A 19,927-nucleotide genomic window follows, 5' to 3' on the forward strand; every position below is an offset into this window, starting at 1 on the left:
GAGAAATGAGTTAAAAAAACGTACATTACTAAATTAGACCATACAGTTCTATATTACCATAACTAAATTAAATGAGTCTAAAAGAATCAATGGGAGTTTTTAATGTTTTCATGACAGGAAAATCGTTTTTGATTATTTTAAAATAGTATGATGAAAGTTTAAATTGTTTTAGAAGAATCAGAAATATCGATTTTTATTAAAAAGTGGCACTCCCTTGATTTTCGTTAAATGAGGGTGGTGATACATTAGAACTAAGAAGCGGCAAATATCAGTAAAAAATACGGAATGAAATCACTCTAGGTGCTCCGTCTTCTCAAAATTTTTTCCAGTTATATTTCTTAAATGCGCGTACTTAAATTCATCTATTATTGGTACGTTCATATCTATCCTATTTAAACCAACGCCATCGTGGAAGATTTTTGAACTATCGTGTAGTTCGGCATGACCTAACCTAACCTAACCTGCCATATTGTCTTGGGAGACAAGTATTGTATTACATACATTTAAATTATTATTAGTAGTGGTGTTATATTTCAATTTTTTTTTTGTAAAAAATATTTTAATTGAAAAAAGCGCTCGAAAGAATCTACTCTTGTATACAAATGAAATAAAATCTATTTTTATCCACCACTGGACACTTTTTCAACTTTTTTCCCATTAGAAATACTCCTTCTCTGTATCCTCAATAGTCAAAAGTCACACATCTATCATCGAATTAACAGGAATGAAATTTAATCAATTAAAAAATCGTTGAAACCTTCATTTTGACAATGTAAATACTGTTTCAAAATCTTGTGGTTACGTCATAACATTTTCAAAGTCAAAAGTCACGAAACTAATCGATTATGATCTGAATGTTCGGAAAATAATCCTGTTCATGTTCACTGATAAAAGAAAACTTAAATGTTCCGACAGATTGACGTTAATTGCAGCCGAGAATAGGATTAGCAGTCTATGTAACGGTATGGTCCAAGATTTTCTCATATAATAAAGTAAAAACTCGTTGAAACCTTCATTTTGATACTCTAAACGTCAATCAGTCGGAATTTCCAAGTTTCCTATCATCAGTGAACATGATCAGGATTATTTTCCGAACATTTAGATCATAATCGATTGACTCGATTTGTTTCGTGACTTTTGACATTTAAAACCTTATGACGCAATCACTAGATTTTAGAACAACGTTTAGAGTGTCAAAATGAAGATAGAAACATAATTATTTATAAAAGGTGTAAGGGATAAATTAAAGAAATTTAAGTTTATATTGTTTTATTGGATATACTGGCACGACAATTATATTATTATTAAAACATTTATATAACAATAAATAATACCTCTACTTAGTACAGTTAGGCCCTGGTGTATAAGTAAAAATATAAAATATATTCATACAGTTTGCTGTCAAAATATTTTTTTTTAAAAACTCGTAGTTTGTTGATATATTTCATATTTTTACTTTACATAATATATACATCAATATTTAATATACGTACTATACAATTTGTACATTGAAATATATACGAGTATGATTATATTTTACTTCTGAAACATGTCAATGTATTGTATATATAAATCCCAACACAACGAAACAAGCATGGATGTTCTCAACTGAAATATACGTAAAATTCATCTTGGTAGTGTTGCCATGTATACAACATTTTTGACGTTTCCGTCTCATATGGAATCTATTGTTTATAAAAATAATTTTACTTGAGAATTTTTTTGTTAAATATACGTTAAGAAAATTTAATAAACTGTTTTTTTTTATATCCATAAGAATATAAAAAAGGTTTTACAAAGTTTTTCCAGCTTTTCATTGAACGGTTTGGCAACATAGTTTGGGATTTATATTTATACAAGGTTAATATAAAAATAATTAAGTGATGTTTGACGAATTTAATACTGAAAATAAAATGTAATGTACAAAATTAAAATAAAAAATCCAGTTTAAAACAGAGAAAACTGGTATTAATGAAGAAAATAAAAAAAATACGTTTTCAAACGTCAAAAATCAAGTTATTTATCTCTTTAATTCAATTTAGAAGGTTTATTTTTTACTTTATTAAAAAATTATAACTTTATTGAGTCTGACAACACCGGTTAAGCTATAAATTGTGGGTAACTACTGTGTAGTATTTTTTATATGTCTGCACCAATTTTTATTATGGCTATAATAACTAGATTTTTTTCAATTACTGACAATTTAGTACATTACAATAGATTTTGTGATATTGTCGAGATTTTTAAAAAAATACTTGCAACAATTCTCAAAATACGAAACAAATTTTGTATAAGGTAATTTCGATTATTGGATATTTAAAAAAAAGAAGCCGAATTCCGACAAGACGAACATATATACAGGGTGGTCCCGTTATTGTTATTGCATCTGCAAAAGTTTTAAAAGATATATCGACCATATTTACTAACTGTTGTAAGGTCGTATCTATTAAATCAATTTAGTAAATGGGTCAAACTAATTCTCATCTTGGAGGAGTGAGTAAAATTTTTGTGAAATGAATGAATGAACTCGAGAAATCATCGTAAAAACTCTATTCAGAAGTTGACGAAGAGATACAAGAAGTGGAAAAAAAGAAGAAATGTCACCTATCAGTTTTGACGTCAAATTTTGGTAGAGAAATTATAAGAAAGATTCCGATTAAATTTAATGTTAATGACGAGATAAAAGAATTGAAGAAAGAGAAAAAATGTCTCGTTTGAGTTAAGACAACGAAATAGAAGAAAAACACGGGGAAAATTTTGGTTGAGAGCTTAAAGAAGAGAGGCCTCGATTAAATTAGATGTCGATTGCGAGATAGAAGAATTAGCTAAAAAAGAAGAAGCTTCCCAGTTCGAATTATGACAAAGAGATTTAAAATCTAGAAGAATTCAGTAAAAAGAAGAACTGTCTTAAGACAACGAAATAGAAGAAAAACCCGTGGAAAATTTTGGTTGGGAGCTTAAAGAAGAATTGAATTTTGCTTGAGAGATAGAAAAATTGAAAAAGAAGAAGAAACTCTCAGTTCCTTTATTAACAATGAAATAGAATAAAAAAATATTGAAAATCTAGGAGATGGTACAAATTTTGCTAGAACTAGAAGTATTGAAACAAAAAAGAAAAAAAAGGCCTTGTTCGAGTTATGATTTCAAAAGAGAAGAAAAGGAATTCAAAATCTAGAAGACGTGGCAAATTTTGGTAAAGAATTAGAAGAAGAAAGTGATACAGAAGAATTGAGATAAAAGAAGAAATGTCCTGTACTAGATTTGACAGCGAAATAGGAGAAGATGAAGAAATTTAAGATTTAGGAGACATTGAATTAAATGTTGATAACGAAATAGAAGAAAAAGAGTTTCAAATATTATAAAGCTTAGCAAATTTTAGTAGAGAACTAGAAGACTAACGACATCGGTTAAATCAAATATGGCGAGACAGAAGAATTGCTAAAAAAAAGAAGAAATACTTTGTTTGTGTTGAAATAGAAGAAAAATAGATTCAAAATTTGAATGACATAGAAAATTTTAGCAGACAACCATAATAAGAAAGACCTTGATTATATTAAATGTTGATTGCGAGATAAAAGGATTCAAAACAAGAAGAAATGCCTCGTTTCAGATATGAAAACGGCGAAATAGAAGATAAAGGAATTCCAGATAAATTTTAGTGCAGAGCTAGAACAAGATAACCATCGGTTGAATAAAATATGGCGGGACAAAAGAATTGTGAAACAAAAAGACGAAATGCTTTGTTTGTGTTAATTTAATGAAAAAGAAGAAAAAGGAATTCAAAATTTGAATAACGTAACAAATTTTAGTTGATGACTGGATGAAGAAAGATATCGGTTAAACGAATATGGCGGAACAAAAGAATGTTGAAACAAAAAAGAAGAAATGCCTTATTCAAGTTATGACATCTAAATAGAAGAAAAAAGGATTCAAAATCTAGAAAAAGACTTTAATTAAATCGAATATAGACGGCGAGATTATACAATAAAAAAAAAAAGAAAGAAGAAATATCCTGTACCAAGTTTTGAGAACGGAATACGACGAAAAAAAACTTTTTAACCTACACGACGAGGCAACTTTTACTATAAAATTAGAAGAAACGCATTGAAATTTTGACAGCAAGATGTAGAAAACGATTTTTCGATGAAATAATTAAAAAGCTACAAAACTGTTTACGACGTTTTGACGTATTGCAGATAAGATGGTCGACGCAAATATTTGTTAATTTTGTGAAGAACGAGGACCACCCTTGAACGAAATTCAAGTACTGATACAGTAAAACATCTAAACTATACACGAACTAAATCACCTTTTGTGTTTGAATTTGAACAAATAAGCAAAGTCATCGGTAGGTATCGACCTATAATAATTAGGTTTTTTGAACTGCTCCATATCCAGATAGGCATGTTTCCTGGAAAACCTCAAAACCACGGGTCTTCGATAGTTGCTATCAGTCCATCTAGGAGGTAACACAAACAAACCATTATTTTTATCGCGGTTTCTTCTGCTTAAAGCATCTTCCGGTAACCGGGAAGTAGAATCTCGAAATTTAATAAGATCGAAATCTATGATAGGTTCGTCCGATTGCTGGGATTCGTGAATAGATCTAGGATTGTGGTTCACCGATGGGGGAATTTGGGAGAGTAGCGCTTCGTCGTCACTAGGAAACTTGACGCGGGATTGTATTAGAGTTTTTGTCTCGGGTTCATCGGGAAACCGCACTAAGTTGGACGAAGACGTCGTTGTAGTTTTATTTTCCGCATTCCAATCGGAATTAGAAGTAGTTTCTGCCGTAGTAGTTTCATCTGTAACTGCTACGGTAGTTTCTGTAGTAACTTGAGTTGTCGTATCAGTTATTTCAGTCGTCGTAGATTCTATCGTAGTTTTTAAATTTTTTAATAAATTTTCTTGTAGATTTTCCTCGACTACGTCATCTCTTTTATCGAGTTTACTTTCCTGATATTGGGGTTTAGTTGGGGAGACCACGATAGCTACGTCTGATTCTTCGATAGTTTCGTCATTTTGAAGCCCCAACGGGATATTAACTTGATAAGGACCTGGTGTTTGGATATCGTCGTCGTAATAGTCGTCGTAATCTATAGGATTGAATTTTTCTTTCAATTTTTCAATTAGGAAATCATAGTGAGCCGCTTGATCTAACTTGATGATTCTAATACATCTTCCTAAGTGATCGGAGCTGTAACCTTCGGCGCAAGCCGGTAAAGATTCGGGGCTAAACGTCGGCGCTATAAACACCGATTTGGGGGTGATTCTTCGTCTTAATACACCTTCTGAAATTTGTTTATTCTGATTATGATCGTCTACTAATAACCAGGCTTCCCATGTTAAATCGGGGGATCTTTCATTTAGCGGTTTCGCGGGATAACACGAACAAGATGAAAAATACAGAACCGAAACTAGCACGAATTTCCACATATTCATCACTTGAAAGTATATTTGACTTAAGTCATATTAAGGGCACCACGTCGTCGACACATAAACTCGTATCCTTCTTTTTATAATCACGGCGGTCGATGATGATACACTGATGCAATACATCTAGGAACGGCTTCGTATATAGGATCAAATCTGCAAATAAAATAATAAATTAGATTATTGAAATATTTACTTTTTATTGATAGAAGTAAATTTCCATATGATGTTTTTTTGGCAAATAGCCACGGTTTAATTAGGCCGGTTAAAGTTAATATGAAAAAAAAAACTCGTCGATCATATGAATAAAATATCTAGAAAGATTTATTGCACGTTTCCCTTTCCTTAATCGGTTTTTAACAGCTCCAAATGAGTAAAAACGTTTTCCGCGTCCACTTGGATTTAGAATTTGGAGAGTCCCGATATAGGAAAACACTTTCCTCTGCAGGGCTGACCTTGAGAGTACAGGATTCGATCCCTATCGATTTTTCTAGTCCCGGGATTTCGGGATTATCAACCTTTTATTTTAAACCTTCAAAAACAAAACAAAATTATAATTTCTTCCAATAAAATAAACAAACTAGGCCCTTAAATAATAGTTTAATAAATTATAGCTCAGTTTGTTTATTTTATTTTACAATAAACTTGAAAAAATCAACTTCTTAAAATCTGAATGCTTCATCTGGAAGCATACTTCTTAATTTGTCGCACGAATATGAAGCAGCGCGCGTTCAGGCTCGATGGAAGTTGGAGGAAGCCTTCTCCAAATTATAACCTCGTGTGGAACCAGCCTCATAAACATTCATTTCTTGGTTAATGATCTCAGAAAGATCAGTTTCTTTATGTGCTTCAGGATTTATAGTTTTCATACTGTTTTCACCATCACTATCTTTTTATAGTTATCTTGCTTGGGCATCACAATCAGTCTCCGACTCAGTCTTCTCAGTCGACGATTAAATAAACGTGTCTTCAATTTAGAAGCCAAAATTGAGTCACCGCCACGCAATTTTTGAAAAAGAAACTTGAGTGTCGCATCCGCCGTGCACAAATTGGCATCGGAACGACAAAGTGCTTCTACAGATAATTTAACTGACGCCAATACCTTGATTATCTCACTAATGAGTTGAAAATCTGACTCTTCAAATGGTACAGGATCAATAAGATCAATAATTGCCTTTTTTACGGTAGGTTTTAAAAGATCAAATCGCTCCAGCATTGTAAAGAGACTGTTCCGACGCGTTTTACATTCGAGTAGTAAACTAAGCTCTCTTCCATGTTTCCATCATTTTTCAAGGACAATCTTTTGCAAATAAGAACCATTTTACCAACTTTCTTTACCAAATCATTAATATTTCGATCATCGTAAGTCAAATCCCGACCATTTCCAGTTTCAATGACTAAATCTTGAGTCTACTCCTTCATTATCATCATCCGAGTCATCAATATCATCACTGGTAGTCTTATTTACAGGATTTGCACCATCAGTCACTATTGCAACAATATCTGTATCTATGAAACTCCAAAATCCGCTTTTTTAGTCGACGATTTATCAATTCGAATAAGTCCCAAATTCCATTTTTTGTTTACCGAATGAATATTTAAATTCATATATCTCTTATTGGAGGTAGAAGTCTATTCGTCGAAACTATTCGGTGTTGAAGCTGATTTAGGTAAGTCTGAGTACCCAGTAACGAACTTAAATCGTTTGATGTCACAAATGCGCTAAAAGGAAAACCATCTAGCGCAGTCATACGGGCCAAAACATCGTCGAGAGTATCAGATTTCACAAAATAGTCGGCGACTGACGACATTTTTGGCATGGTCATGGTAGATCTTCGTAGGCTAGCAGTCGAAGCTGAGAATAGAGAAGTTTCTACTTGTGTTTAAAGGAAAGGGATTGCCTAGAGTACCCTTGGCCTTCTTCTTTGATTTGATGGTGCGAATCACTAGATGGTAGCTCATTTAGACGGTATTGAGTTCAAGTTCAAACGTGTCTTCTAGTGTTTTGATGAAATCGACTCCTCTTCGTACTTTGTGCAGAGTATCGCTAATGGAAGGTAAATGACCCTTATAAAAGGTTCTTCCATACATATCTTCGTTAACAAAAACTAAGAATTCTACTTGAAAATGTACACAAGTGATAAAGCTGCTCAAACAGTCACCCTATTACGCCGAGGCAATAATCAGCGAGAAGTGGACAGTGCGCTGATGTGGTCTACATCCCGGAAAGATGACCAAGATGCTTAAGTTCAGTAAGAGCTCAGAGAAACTGGACAGTCAGCCGCTAACCTCCAAATTAATCCAACCAAACAGTCAACGTTAATTGCGATAGAAAAGGACAAATCTACAGAAGACCTGGAAAAAAATTGGCTTTTGGAGGAGGTTCCTGGATGGTTTGGGCAGACATTTTAATGGAAGCAAACACCGAGTTGGTTTTTATTGAAATTACCGATGATTAATCAGAGGATTAACGAATACTTCATCGTAATTTAGGACAATGCCCGTCCAGATACTGTAGATTCCGTACGGTAATATTTACAGGATGTCGAAATTGCCGCTATGGATTGTCCAGCGCGTAGCCCGGATTTATATCCTATCGAGCATTCTGTTCGGGATGGAAATCCCGCATCTGCGTTCTTTGATGAATGGGGAAAGAACTTTTTCGATCCATGGAGAGAATGGATTGTGTGGATGCTTGAGTAAAAGCTTAAAAACAAAAACATTTTAGGACGCGTTCGTTACATTTGGCAATACGGTTCTGTGTTTTACAACAAAATGTAAACCAAATTTTCTTTTTATTAACAAATAATCAACTAAATTAAAATAGAAAAAAAAACTTTTTTCAAATACTGGCCTATATAACTTAAGTGTAACTGATTTACTACGCATCATTTGTGACAGTATGATTTATAATAATTATAAAAATTTCTATTAGATTTATATGTATAGATGAGTAAAGTTCGTAAGCAAATAATTAATAATAAAGTTTTTAATTATTTTTCTTTTGTATGTATGAAATAAAAACAAACGGAACGTCTAAAAATCGATTTAGTTTTAGAAATATTCTCATTATAAAAACACCTCGTATTATAAGTCGAAAAAAGTAAATATTCTCTAATATAGTCCGGTCAATTTAGACATAAAAATAGTGGTCGAATAACAAGAATTCCCGGAAAGCCAAATATTGGTGGGGAGCTAGAGTTTACTATTACAAATAAAGTCCCCAGCGGATTTTTTCTCAAAAACGCTAAGTTCTATCAAAAAAAAAACCTCAAAACAAAGTTGTAGATCTTAAAATTCCCTACAAAAATAGTCCTTATGATTTTTTTTCTAAGTGTTACTATTCCTGAAGCTGAAAAACACGGTTCCGAGATTATCTTTGATGAATTTAAGACACTTCCAGCGAATCAATAACAATTTTTCGCTAACATTAACAATAAATCTCGTTTCGTTTCCATGTTAAGTGTAAAATTAACAGCTGCGAATATTGCAGTGACGCTCAAAATGACGCAGATGTCCTCATAATCGAAACAGCAACAGAATTCAATGCAACAATCACAACAATCGTAGTTGGTGAAGATGTTAATGTGTTAGCACTATTCTTCAACTCCAATACAAATACAACCAAGTTCAAACATGTCTAGGCAAGCAACTAAACCCGGAAGACTAGGGCAGGAAATTGTTAGATAATACTCTGGAACCCATCAAAGCTTCACTCCCACCTCTTCCAGAAAAACTCCTCAACACTAAGAAGGTCGTAGCGCCAAATCGGGTCTCCAGCACGTACCAAGGTTAGTTTTGCCCAAATGTCCAGTTGAGTACAATTTATGAACATCCAGCTAGAGGAAGATTAAGAAGATGAAATAGAAAAAGACATTGACTGTTGAAGTAGATTTATCCTAAAATTATCATGGAGTAGACCTACAGTGGAAACCACGGTCGAGTACATTGCCTGGCACCGCACATTGGGGCCAATGTTGGCGCTAACTATGTGTGGATCGAGATTTATGGCGTTGGCGCCAACGTTGATAGTTTTTTGACGAGACATCAAAGGGAATTTGTCCCAATGTTTGTCCCGTAACAGGAGATTTGGTGAAACGAAAACGTTTTACTGTTTTTAGAGCTTCATCAATCGAAACTAGTTTTATGGAATCCAACAGTCAAAGACTACAAAAATAGAAACGCTGTTGCCGATGCTTGGCAACGTTTAGGCCTCAAATATGCTCAATAGCTCAATTAAAAAAAAAATAGAGAGTCTTTACCGAGCACGTACAAGCTCTATACCAAGAAAATTAAAGACAGTATTCGTTCAGGAGTATCCTCGAGGTCTTTAAACCAACTTGGTTGGCTTATTAATTTATGGACAGCTTCTTATAACTTCCAATGTCTGGATGCTTTTAAAAATAATAACATAGCCCAACGTTAGCGCTAAAACTGGCCCCAATGTGCGGTTCCGTTCTTATAATCGCGATATCTCAGGAACGGTAATTCTTAGGAAAAAAATCTCGAAGACCATTATTGTAGAGAATTTTAAGATCTACAACTTTGGATTGAGGAAATTTTTTGATAAAACTAACCGTTTTCGAGAAAAATCCAAAAAAAACCTCAAATTTCGACCTTTGATTCCCAAGAACTTTTGTAGCACACAAATGATCGATGGGGATTTCTAATTCCACTAATATTCGGAAGTTTTAGTTATTTTAAATGTCTATATTGACCGGACTAAATAGATATGATGATAATTCGAAGTCTGCATGTCTAGAAATATAAGATCCATAAAAACAACACGAAATAATATTTAAAAAGGTCAATGGGCCAATTTACGTATTAGTAACTATTGCACAACGGCCTTGAATTTATGAATTCGTTCAATTGTATTGCTATTCCGTATTTTTATTAATTTTCTATCGGTGTATCGATTCTTCTAATCATTTTGGTCTTTTCATCTACAATCACTTTTATTTTTGTTTCGTTCTTGTTTATTTTCATTTCCACGACTATTACTGCTGTTTTCCCCTCTACAATGACTTCTTGTAACTCCTTTTAGTTCTTTATTATTAAAATGACATCGTCTGCAAATGCTCCTTCACTGAAATTAACCCACTTTGTCCCACACATATTTTTTTACTTAAAACTGTGCATCCCTGTATTATTTCGTCCATGAATATGATTAATAGTAATGGACTTAAGCTTTCTCTTTGTTTTAATCCCATATTTGTAGTTAAACCTTCCGAAATTTTGTTATTTATCACAACTGCATTCATACATAAATATTTTGTATTATTTTTATTTCTTTCGGCCATATTTTTTCTCTAGGTACTCAATCAAAGGCTTTTTCTAAGTCTATAAAGGCCACGTACAATTAATTCTTTTCTTGAATTGCTTTTTTTTAAGCTTAAGTCTTTTCAAGTCTTAAGATTTGGTAATACTGTAGTGATTATGTCAAATATGACATAACCATCATGAAGTTTGACGTTTTTAAATGGTGAACGTACTCAGAACGTGTTGTCATATAATTTGAGTTGTTTACGGATATTTGAAACATTTATGTTGGTAAAATTTTTTATTTCTATGACATTTGACGTTTGTCAAACCAACCGCAGTGAGTTCGATCAACTCGCTTCGACTTTTGGTGATGGAGCGCCATCTCGAGGATTTCGCTGGTTTTGCGCATTGAATCGTGGTTGATACAGGATGAATTGCGTACGAAATCAGCTGTTGTACCATAAAACATCGATGACATGCGTAATCAGTTCAAACAAAGACGTTTTTGAACAGTTAAAACATTGAATTGATGGGTTTTCAAAAATTGAAATTTATTCATGACTATTAACAATTTTGTTATACTGTATACTGCAGAGGAACAGTTATACTTTGAGTATTATAATTTTACCAATTTTTTATGGGTTTAAAAAAAATTTTTAGGCTAATTTAAACATTGCGTGTAACTGATATCTCCGGTCCACTTCCTTTCGGTTATTATTTTAAAGTTATTTTTTGTTTTTTATATAAATATGAAATTTCGGTAATGAATATTTGAAAATAGACTTGGAAATTGTCAACATACGAGAAAAACGTGCTTTTCTTTATATTTAAACTAAAACTAAAACGGTTTATTTCAATAGTTTCGAATCATTAAGAAAATTTTCAAATAAAAATATTATTTTCCACAAAAATGTTGGTCAAAAATAAAATTTTGGTATTTAAGTTACAGGGTTGAAATATTTTACGGTTTCTCCAGATATTCTCGGCCATCCTCTACACATTTTTGACACTTTTCCGGATGCTTTTTCCGGTAGAAGACGCGCGCAAACTTCCCAACGTGTGAATTTATGCTCAAAATTCAGATACAGCTAAAATTTTGCGGTAACTGAGCCGTTTATCGCGTCTTATCTTCTAAAATAACTTTTTCTACAAAGTAGACGTAATGTTAAAACTTGTTTTAGCAACTAAAAAGTAAGGTTATGCGGTCCAGGCTGATCAATCTAACATTCAATGCGTCCACTAAATTTTTCGCGCGTTTATTCAAACGTTCCGATTTATATTTGAACCACCCTCGTATATGTTTAACAAAAATAGTGTTTATCAAAAGTTCTCAAACTCAAAATTTTGTCTTTTGGTGACGAACAACCTCGTCTATATTGTGCGGAATGTTTAGAATATAATTAAGCAGACAAACCGGAAATAGTATTAACTAAATATTCCCTTACTTTTTATTCAAAATACACATCGATATGTAAAAGAAACGAGTTTCCGGTATTCGCAGAACCTAATTTATTACTTAAGTAACGAATTCAGCTGAAATAACAATCAGTTTCATGTACAAGACTGATTTTATTATAAAAACTACACGAGAAAAACTTAAACGCTCAATAAGTCGTGTGACTGACACACAGATGGCGCTGCCACTGTCAAATCCATATGACGTTTATGAAGTACCAACTTTCAAAAGACTGTGAGTGAAATTTCACGACATTTGGATTAGACAGAAAAAAGTGACAGCCATTTAAGTGAAGATACTTTTGTTATTTTCAAAATAATGGATCGAAAACAATTTAGTGTGTTAATTTATCATTGGTTATTGATTAAAAAAAAAATACTTTACAAGCATGGCTTCAAAAGTGTTATAAGAACTCTGTTCCATCGAAAAGAACCATTTGTTATTGGTTTTCTGAATTGAAACTTGGTCGTACAGACATCGATGATGGTGAACGTTCTGGTCGTCCAATTTATCCAGAAAATATTAAAAAACTCTACAAATTGGTTAAATCTAATCGTAAATTGAGATAGTTGAGGCCGTAAAGATATCAGAAGACACCGTGTTTACAATTATGCATGAACATTTGACCACGAAAAAGCTTTTTTGAAAGTAGGTGCCGCGTTTACTCACAGTCGATCAAAAACAACAACGTGTTGATGATTTAGAGCAGTGTTTACATATAATAAATCAGATTTTTTGCGTCGATATGTGACAATGGATAACATATAGATTAATCACTTCACTCCGGAATCAAAACGATCATCATCTTAGTGGACTGCAGCCGGTGAACCATGTTCGAAGCGTCCAAAGGCACAACAGTCAGCTGGGAAGGTTATGGCTTCAGTATTTTGGGATACGCATGAATATTGGTCATCATTTATCTCCAAAGGGGAGAAACAATCAATAGAGAATACTACATAGAGTTGTTGGATCATTGTGTATGCAAAAATCGAGGAAAAACGGCCTCATATGTCGGAGACGGTATTTTGGGATGCTCTTGATGGATAAAATCGATTTTTGGCAAAACAATGTGTTTTTCTTAGATAGTCACATGACTTATTGAGTGATGTGCTATGACAATAGGCAGTCATAAACCTATACGCCCATATGCCTCACTTAGAACTATCAAAAACTGATGTCTTTGCCTTGAACCTTTGTACAAATTTTAAGGTTCGCCCATGAGTTAAATCTGGAAACTAAACGAGGACATAGTCCACAATTTCATCCTACTCCAAACACCAAACTCATTCTAGACCGTTGGTCATACCCACAGCATCAAGAATGCATCTTAGATGACCATATCGGTGAAAAAACCACTCACAGTCGTATTTCGCGCCTATTCAAAAAATGTTTCCATACATCTCCATCATACCTGCAGACTTCCTAAAGATGTGAAGGTAGTCCGTTGATTGATTGGTCATACAGATCTAATGCAACGTTTGCACGCTCGCCGAGTCTTGGTAAACGTTTATACAAATTTAATTTACATACTTGCGAGTGTTTTACCAAGTTTTACGAGTTTACCAAGGCTTACCAAGCTTGTAAAAGTGGCATAATGACTTACTAAAGTAGTAGTGTCAAATAATTATGGAAAATGGTGCGGGAAAAATCATCATATAGATTAAAGACCCACCATATAGCCCGGATCTGGCTATGTCCGACCATTTTTTATTCGCTAAGCTGAAGACCGAATTAAGGGGTGAAAGATTTGCCAGCGACGATTATATAAAAGGGCGGTTTGGTTGTTTAAGATGCATCTTATTTTTTTGGTGGCACAGAAGCTTTGATCAAACGTTCTGGAAAGTGTAGCGAAATAAAGGAAACATATTGAAAAATAATCACTTTTCTGTGAACTTTTGTGATACTTCTTGTATGTTTTCAATGTAAATTCGAGGTAGATCATGCAATTATGTTTTTGGCATTCCTCCATTCAATATACGCATCACTTTTTTTTATCAAATTTATGGTTACTACTCGAGATTTTTAAGTAGTTTCAGACTGGGCGTCTGTAAAAACATATCCATCAATTTTTATGTTAATATTTACAACAGCGGTCGGTTTTTTTTTTCATTTTTCGTTTATTGCGGTTATATCATGAAATGTGTTTTTCTCCACAAAATATTTTTCAAATGTCTAGATATCGTTCAATACGATTCAAATTTGAATATGGTTCACTTTAAATTTGTTTTTCGATTCGAACAGACTTTTAGCGTGAAAGGTTTTATCGCTAACAATTTGTTTTGATATTGATTCAATTATATTGATTATAAAATCGTTTTGACTACACCTCGTTTCGAATCTCTTTCAATAGTTCAAACTGATTAACTCATTGAGTGGAAACCAGAGGGAAAATATCTGGGATTCATACTAGATAGTAAACTTTCCTGGAACAAACTGTGCAGAAACTTCGCATGAAGGAGTGATGAGTCAAATTTTTCGGTTTAAGTGAAGAGTGTCAAAGAAAGAACGGATGTTAGATCCATGTATAAACACGGCGGAGGCTCGGAGGCTTGTTTGTTTGGAAGCAAAGTTGTAAATGTCTTACATAACCTCAAACATCGTACAGATTGATTATAACAAATATTACGACCTTGTTGTTTACTGTTGACTTATTTTCATCGATAAACGACGTAATACGTCATTAGATTAGTTTGACAATAGGCCTATTTGTTTATTTTCTCCTGACCTCTATAGAACAAGATTCTTACAAATCACCATATACTGCGTGTTTTGTACGTTTAGGATCATATGGTTAAAGATAAAACTGTGTGTATTATTTCAAGGACTTTCGGCGTATTCATAAACAAATTTATGTAAATGTCGTAGCTCGTATCTTAATTTCTTAGCCTATTCCGCCCGCTACCGAAAATAACCAAAATATTTATTGCGTTTGGATGAGATCCAAAACCGGTTGGCGGAAGTAATTTAACTAATACTATACCCGGATATACGATAAATTTTAATTGGTTTAATTGGGGTAACTTCATTTTTTTAAATTAATTTGTTTAGTTTTAAAAAAATATGCAGGATTATCGATTGAAGTTAAGTGAAAGTAATGCAGATGTACATTTTATTCTGCGAGTATTATCGAAACAAAATATTTGTTTTTGAATATGATACCGAGCAGATGGTGACAGTTATTGTCAATATACTACTTCTTAACTGTCTCGATTCTTTCCAGCTTATCGACTGATATGTTTTTAGACTTTACTAAACATGACAGTTAAGGCCGATTCACAAAATCGAATTTCCGTTTGCCGTTTGACGTTTGTAGCATATTCTACACCATATACTACATAAACTTGACGTTACTGACGTTTTAACCTAAAAATTTTTTATATTTTTCGACGTTTTTACTGTTTCTTGTTGTCGATATTATGGAAAATAAGGAAGAATTGTTTTTATTGGAAGCATTCGGCGTAAGAAAACTTAAAAAGAAAAAGACTACGAGAAAATCTAACTCTTCAACGTCATACGTCAAAATCACGTGACAACGTAACATTCGTTTATGTCGAAAGTCACCAGCGGCAGACCGGCGACTTCAAACTGTGAACGGTGTTGTGCATTTCAATGTTTTTAATTTGGTAACAGCAATCGGAAAGTCAAAGAAAATTAAATGTTTTTGAGAAATTGGTTGTTCTGTTAACTTTAGAATGAAGATAATGAAAGTAGAATCCCATTCTAGTATCAAATACACTACATGATGTACTGTAGGTTTATACTAGAATGCAAAAAAGTCCTACTCGCATTGGGTAAGCAACTACTGTAAGATCTACCTCGTTTGGATTATCAGTTATTGTGGGAAAAATGATTCTTTCGCCAAACTTTGATTTATTCAGATAGAAGAGTTACTATGGATGCCATAACGGCCAATATGACGTGCTCTAGGTTTAGATTGGGGAAAAAATATTCCTACAAGAACCGGTGGGAGATCGCTACAAGGTCCAGGTCGTTCTAGTGCTCGGTTACTCAGAGGAAAGTGATTCGTTCCTCAGATTTCAATCTACCCAGATAGTAGAGCTACTGTGAAAGCCATAAAGGCCGATATTGCGTGCTCTAGGCTTGTACTGTAGTGAGTAACAGTCTTACACGAACCAGTAAGAGATGCTGCGAGCTCCAGGTCGTTCTAGTGCTCGATTAATAGAAGGAAAGTGATTCGTTCCCCAGATTTCAATCTACTCAGATAGTAAAGCTACTGGGGAAGCCATAAAGGCCGATTTGGCGTGCTCTAAGCTTGTACTGTAGAGAATAAAAGTCTTACACAAACCAGTGAGAGATGCTGCTAGCTCCAGGTCATTCTAGTGCTCGATTAATGGGAGGTAAGTGATTCGTTCACCAGATTTCAGTCTACTCAGATAGTAGAGCTACTGTCAAAGCCATAAAGGCCGATTTGGCGTGCTCTAGGCTTGTACTGTAGAGAATAAAAGTCTTACACAAACCAGTGAGAGATGCTGCTAGCTCCAGGTCGTTCTAGTGCTCGATTAATGGGAGGTAAGTGATTCGTTCACCAGATTTCAGTCTACTCAGATAGTAGAGCTACTGTCAAAGCCATAAAGGCCGATTTGGCGTGCTGTAGGCTTGTACTGTAGAGAATAAAAGTCTTACACAAACCAGTGAGAGATGCTGCGAGCTCCAGGTCGTTCTAGTGCTCGATTAATGGGAGGTAAGTGATTCGTTCACCAGATTTCAGTCTACTCAGATAGTAGAGCTACTGTCAAAGCCATAAAGGCCGATTTGGCGTGCTGTAGGCTTGTACTGTAGAGAATAAAAGTCTTACACAAACCAGTGAGAGATGCTGCGAGCTCCAGGTCGTTCTAGTGCTCGATTAATGGGAGGTAAGTGATTCGTTCACCAGATTTCAGTCTACTCAGATAGTAGAGCTACTGTCAAAGCCATAAAGGCCGATTTGGCGTGCTCTAGGCTTGTACTGTAGAGAATAAAAGTCTTACACAAACCAGTGAGAGATGCTGCGAGCTCCAGGTCGTTCTAGTGCTCGATTAATGGGAGGTAAGTGATTCGTTCACCAGATTTCAGTCTATTCAGATAGTAGAGCTACTGTCAAAGCCATAAAGGCCGATTTGGCGTGCTCTAGGCTTGTACTGTAGAGAATAAAAGTCTTACACAAACCAGTGAGAGATGCTGCGAGCTCCAGGTCGTTCTAGTGCTCGATTAATGGCAAGAAAGTGATTCGTTCACCAGATTTCAGTCTATTCAGATAGTAGAGCTACTGTCAAAGCCATAAAGGCCGATTTGGCGTGCTGTAGGCTTGTACTGTAGAGAATAAAAGTCTTACACAAACCAGTGAGAGATGCTGCGAGCTCCAGGTCGTTCTAGTGCTCGATTAATGGCAAGAAAGTGATTCGTTCACCAGATTTCAGTCTACTCAGATAGTAGAGCTACTGTCAAAGCCATAAAGGCCGATTTGGCGTGCTCTAGGCTTGTACTGTAGAGAATAAAAGTCTTACACAAACCAGTGAGAGATGCTGCGAGCTCCAGGTCGTTCTAGTGCTCGATTAATGGGAGGTAAGTGATTCGTTCACCAGATTTCAGTCTATTCAGATAGTAGAGCTACTGTCAAAGCCATAAAGGCCGATTTGGCGTGCTGTAGGCTTGTACTGTAGAGAATAAAAGTCTTACACAAACCAGTGAGATATGCTGCTAGCTCCAGGTCATTCTAGTGCTCGATTAATGGGAGGTAAGTGATTCGTTCACCAGATTTCAGTCTACTCAGATAGTAGAGCTACTGTCAAAGCCATAAAGGCCGATTTGGCGTGCTCTAGGCTTGTACTGTAGAGAATAAAAGTCTTACACAAACCAGTGAGAGATGCTGCTAGCTCCAGGTCATTCTAGTGCTCGATTAATGGGAGGTAAGTGATTCGTTCACCAGATTTCAGTCTACTCAGATAGTAGAGCTACTGTCAAAGCCATAAAGGCCGATTTGGCGTGCTGTAGGCTTGTACTGTAGAGAATAAAAGTCTTACACAAACCAGTGAGAGATGCTGCGAGCTCCAGGTCGTTCTAGTGCTCGATTAATGGCAAGAAAGTGATTCGCTCACCAGATTGCAATCTACTCAGATAGTAAAGCTACTGTGGAAGCCATAAAAGCCGATATAGAGTGCTCTGGGCGTGATAAACAGCCCTACATGAACCATTGAGCGATTGCTGCAAGATCAAGATCGTTGGAGTGCACGGTTACTCCAAGGAGACTGATTCACTCGTGAGACAGTCTCTACAGAGTTGGATGGATACATTTGACGCGACATACGACTAGTGACTAATGACTGTAACCGATTACGGTCATGTAAGACCTCAACTCTTTACTATAGGCATCACGAATGATTCGGGATGCCGTTGGTGCATGGAGAAGGAACAAAATACGGTTAATTGACGTGGGGTTCATTTTTCGACCTTAATTTTCCCGGACTATATGATCATAGACGTTACCAAACGTCTGATATCATCGTTTACTGTTGATAAAATCAAAATCTGATTAAAGTACTTTTCCCAACAGTAAAGATGAATGTACAGAATTCACTCTAAATAATCAAACTCCACCACAACCGGACTATGTCAAATATCTAGGCGTGCACGTAGACAGAAAAGCGCCTCACCTGGAGGTAACACATATTTACCAAACGTAAATAATAGGATTTGGAACTAATAGACTTATACTAACTGATAGGAAGAAAATTTCAATTGTCTACAGGGTGTTTCGGGTGTTTAATGCAAGAAAACTTTCTTGGAGAACTAATGAATAAATAAATAAACATTATTACTACTTTCTATCAAAGATCATATAACTGGCAAAAGGAAAAACTTCCATTGTGATGCTATGAGGCAAAATCTTGGACAGCTTGGAAACTGAAATACATTAAGGCAAAAATGATAAAGTTAAGTAATTCAAAACAACCTTCTTCACAGCAACAATTACTCATTTATTATTATGAACTCTAACCTCATTAAGTCATCGTTGCTATAAATTTGTCTGTGTTTAGTCTTTCTGTCAGTTTTATATATTCCACTTCAACCTCATTGAAGTATCGGTCAGATTAGTGTAACTAATTGTATTAAATCTTCGGTTTGCTAAATAAATTGTTTTTTAAAAAGCAAGTTGGCGAATTGAGTTATTTAATACTTACACTAAGAAAAAGATTACACATAAATTAATAGAACTCAACGGTATACGATCGAAATAAACATTAACGAAATGGGGTGCTTATGAAATATATATATATACATAATGTAGATGTGGTTTTACGTCATTTATTTCTATCAAAAAATTAATTAAAATAAGTTTATGTACATTAGATTTAAACATAGATATGTTTGATATACTTTTATTTCAAATAAATGCATGTTTTCTTAATAATCAATCATTATTATAATATTGTAATTACAGGTGTTTCATTAATGTATAATGGGCGTTAAAAGTGAGGTTATGTTAACTATTTCTTAAAATAATAAGTAGGAACAACATCCTGTAATCTTAGGTAATAGTTAGATGTATATTTAGGATACTAGACAGTAATAATAATGTTGTACTTGCGAAGAAAGTTTGATTAAAATAAGATTTTATAAGAAAATTAGAAAGTTGCAAGGTGGCGCAAAATTTTGATTAATAATTTACGTAGTATTGCAGTACATCCTTTTTTACGATGTACTTGCAAGCGATTTTGGACAAAATAAAATGATTTAGACTCGATTTATGACCTACCATGTAAAACTTACCGAGTT

At 34.4% G+C, this 19,927-nt stretch overlaps 1 protein-coding gene across 2 annotated transcripts in view; it reads right to left on the bottom strand.

The window, feature by feature from the left end:
• Positions 1–1,717: 1,717 nt before the first annotated feature.
• LOC130891320 (uncharacterized) overlaps positions 1,718–19,927 on the bottom strand; it is a 58,451-nt gene continuing 40,241 nt past the window's right edge. For both annotated transcript variants that reach the window (XM_057795958.1, XM_057795959.1), the window contains exon 2: positions 1,718–5,589. In XM_057795958.1, coding sequence (XP_057651941.1) covers positions 4,306–5,442 — 1,137 coding nt within the window. In that variant the 5' untranslated portion in view covers positions 5,443–5,589 and the 3' untranslated portion in view covers positions 1,718–4,305. The remainder of the gene's footprint in view (positions 5,590–19,927) is intronic.

Source organism: Diorhabda carinulata, chromosome 3 (genome assembly GCF_026250575.1).
Source record: "Diorhabda carinulata isolate Delta chromosome 3, icDioCari1.1, whole genome shotgun sequence".
Lineage (NCBI taxonomy): Eukaryota > Metazoa > Arthropoda > Insecta > Coleoptera > Chrysomelidae > Diorhabda > Diorhabda carinulata.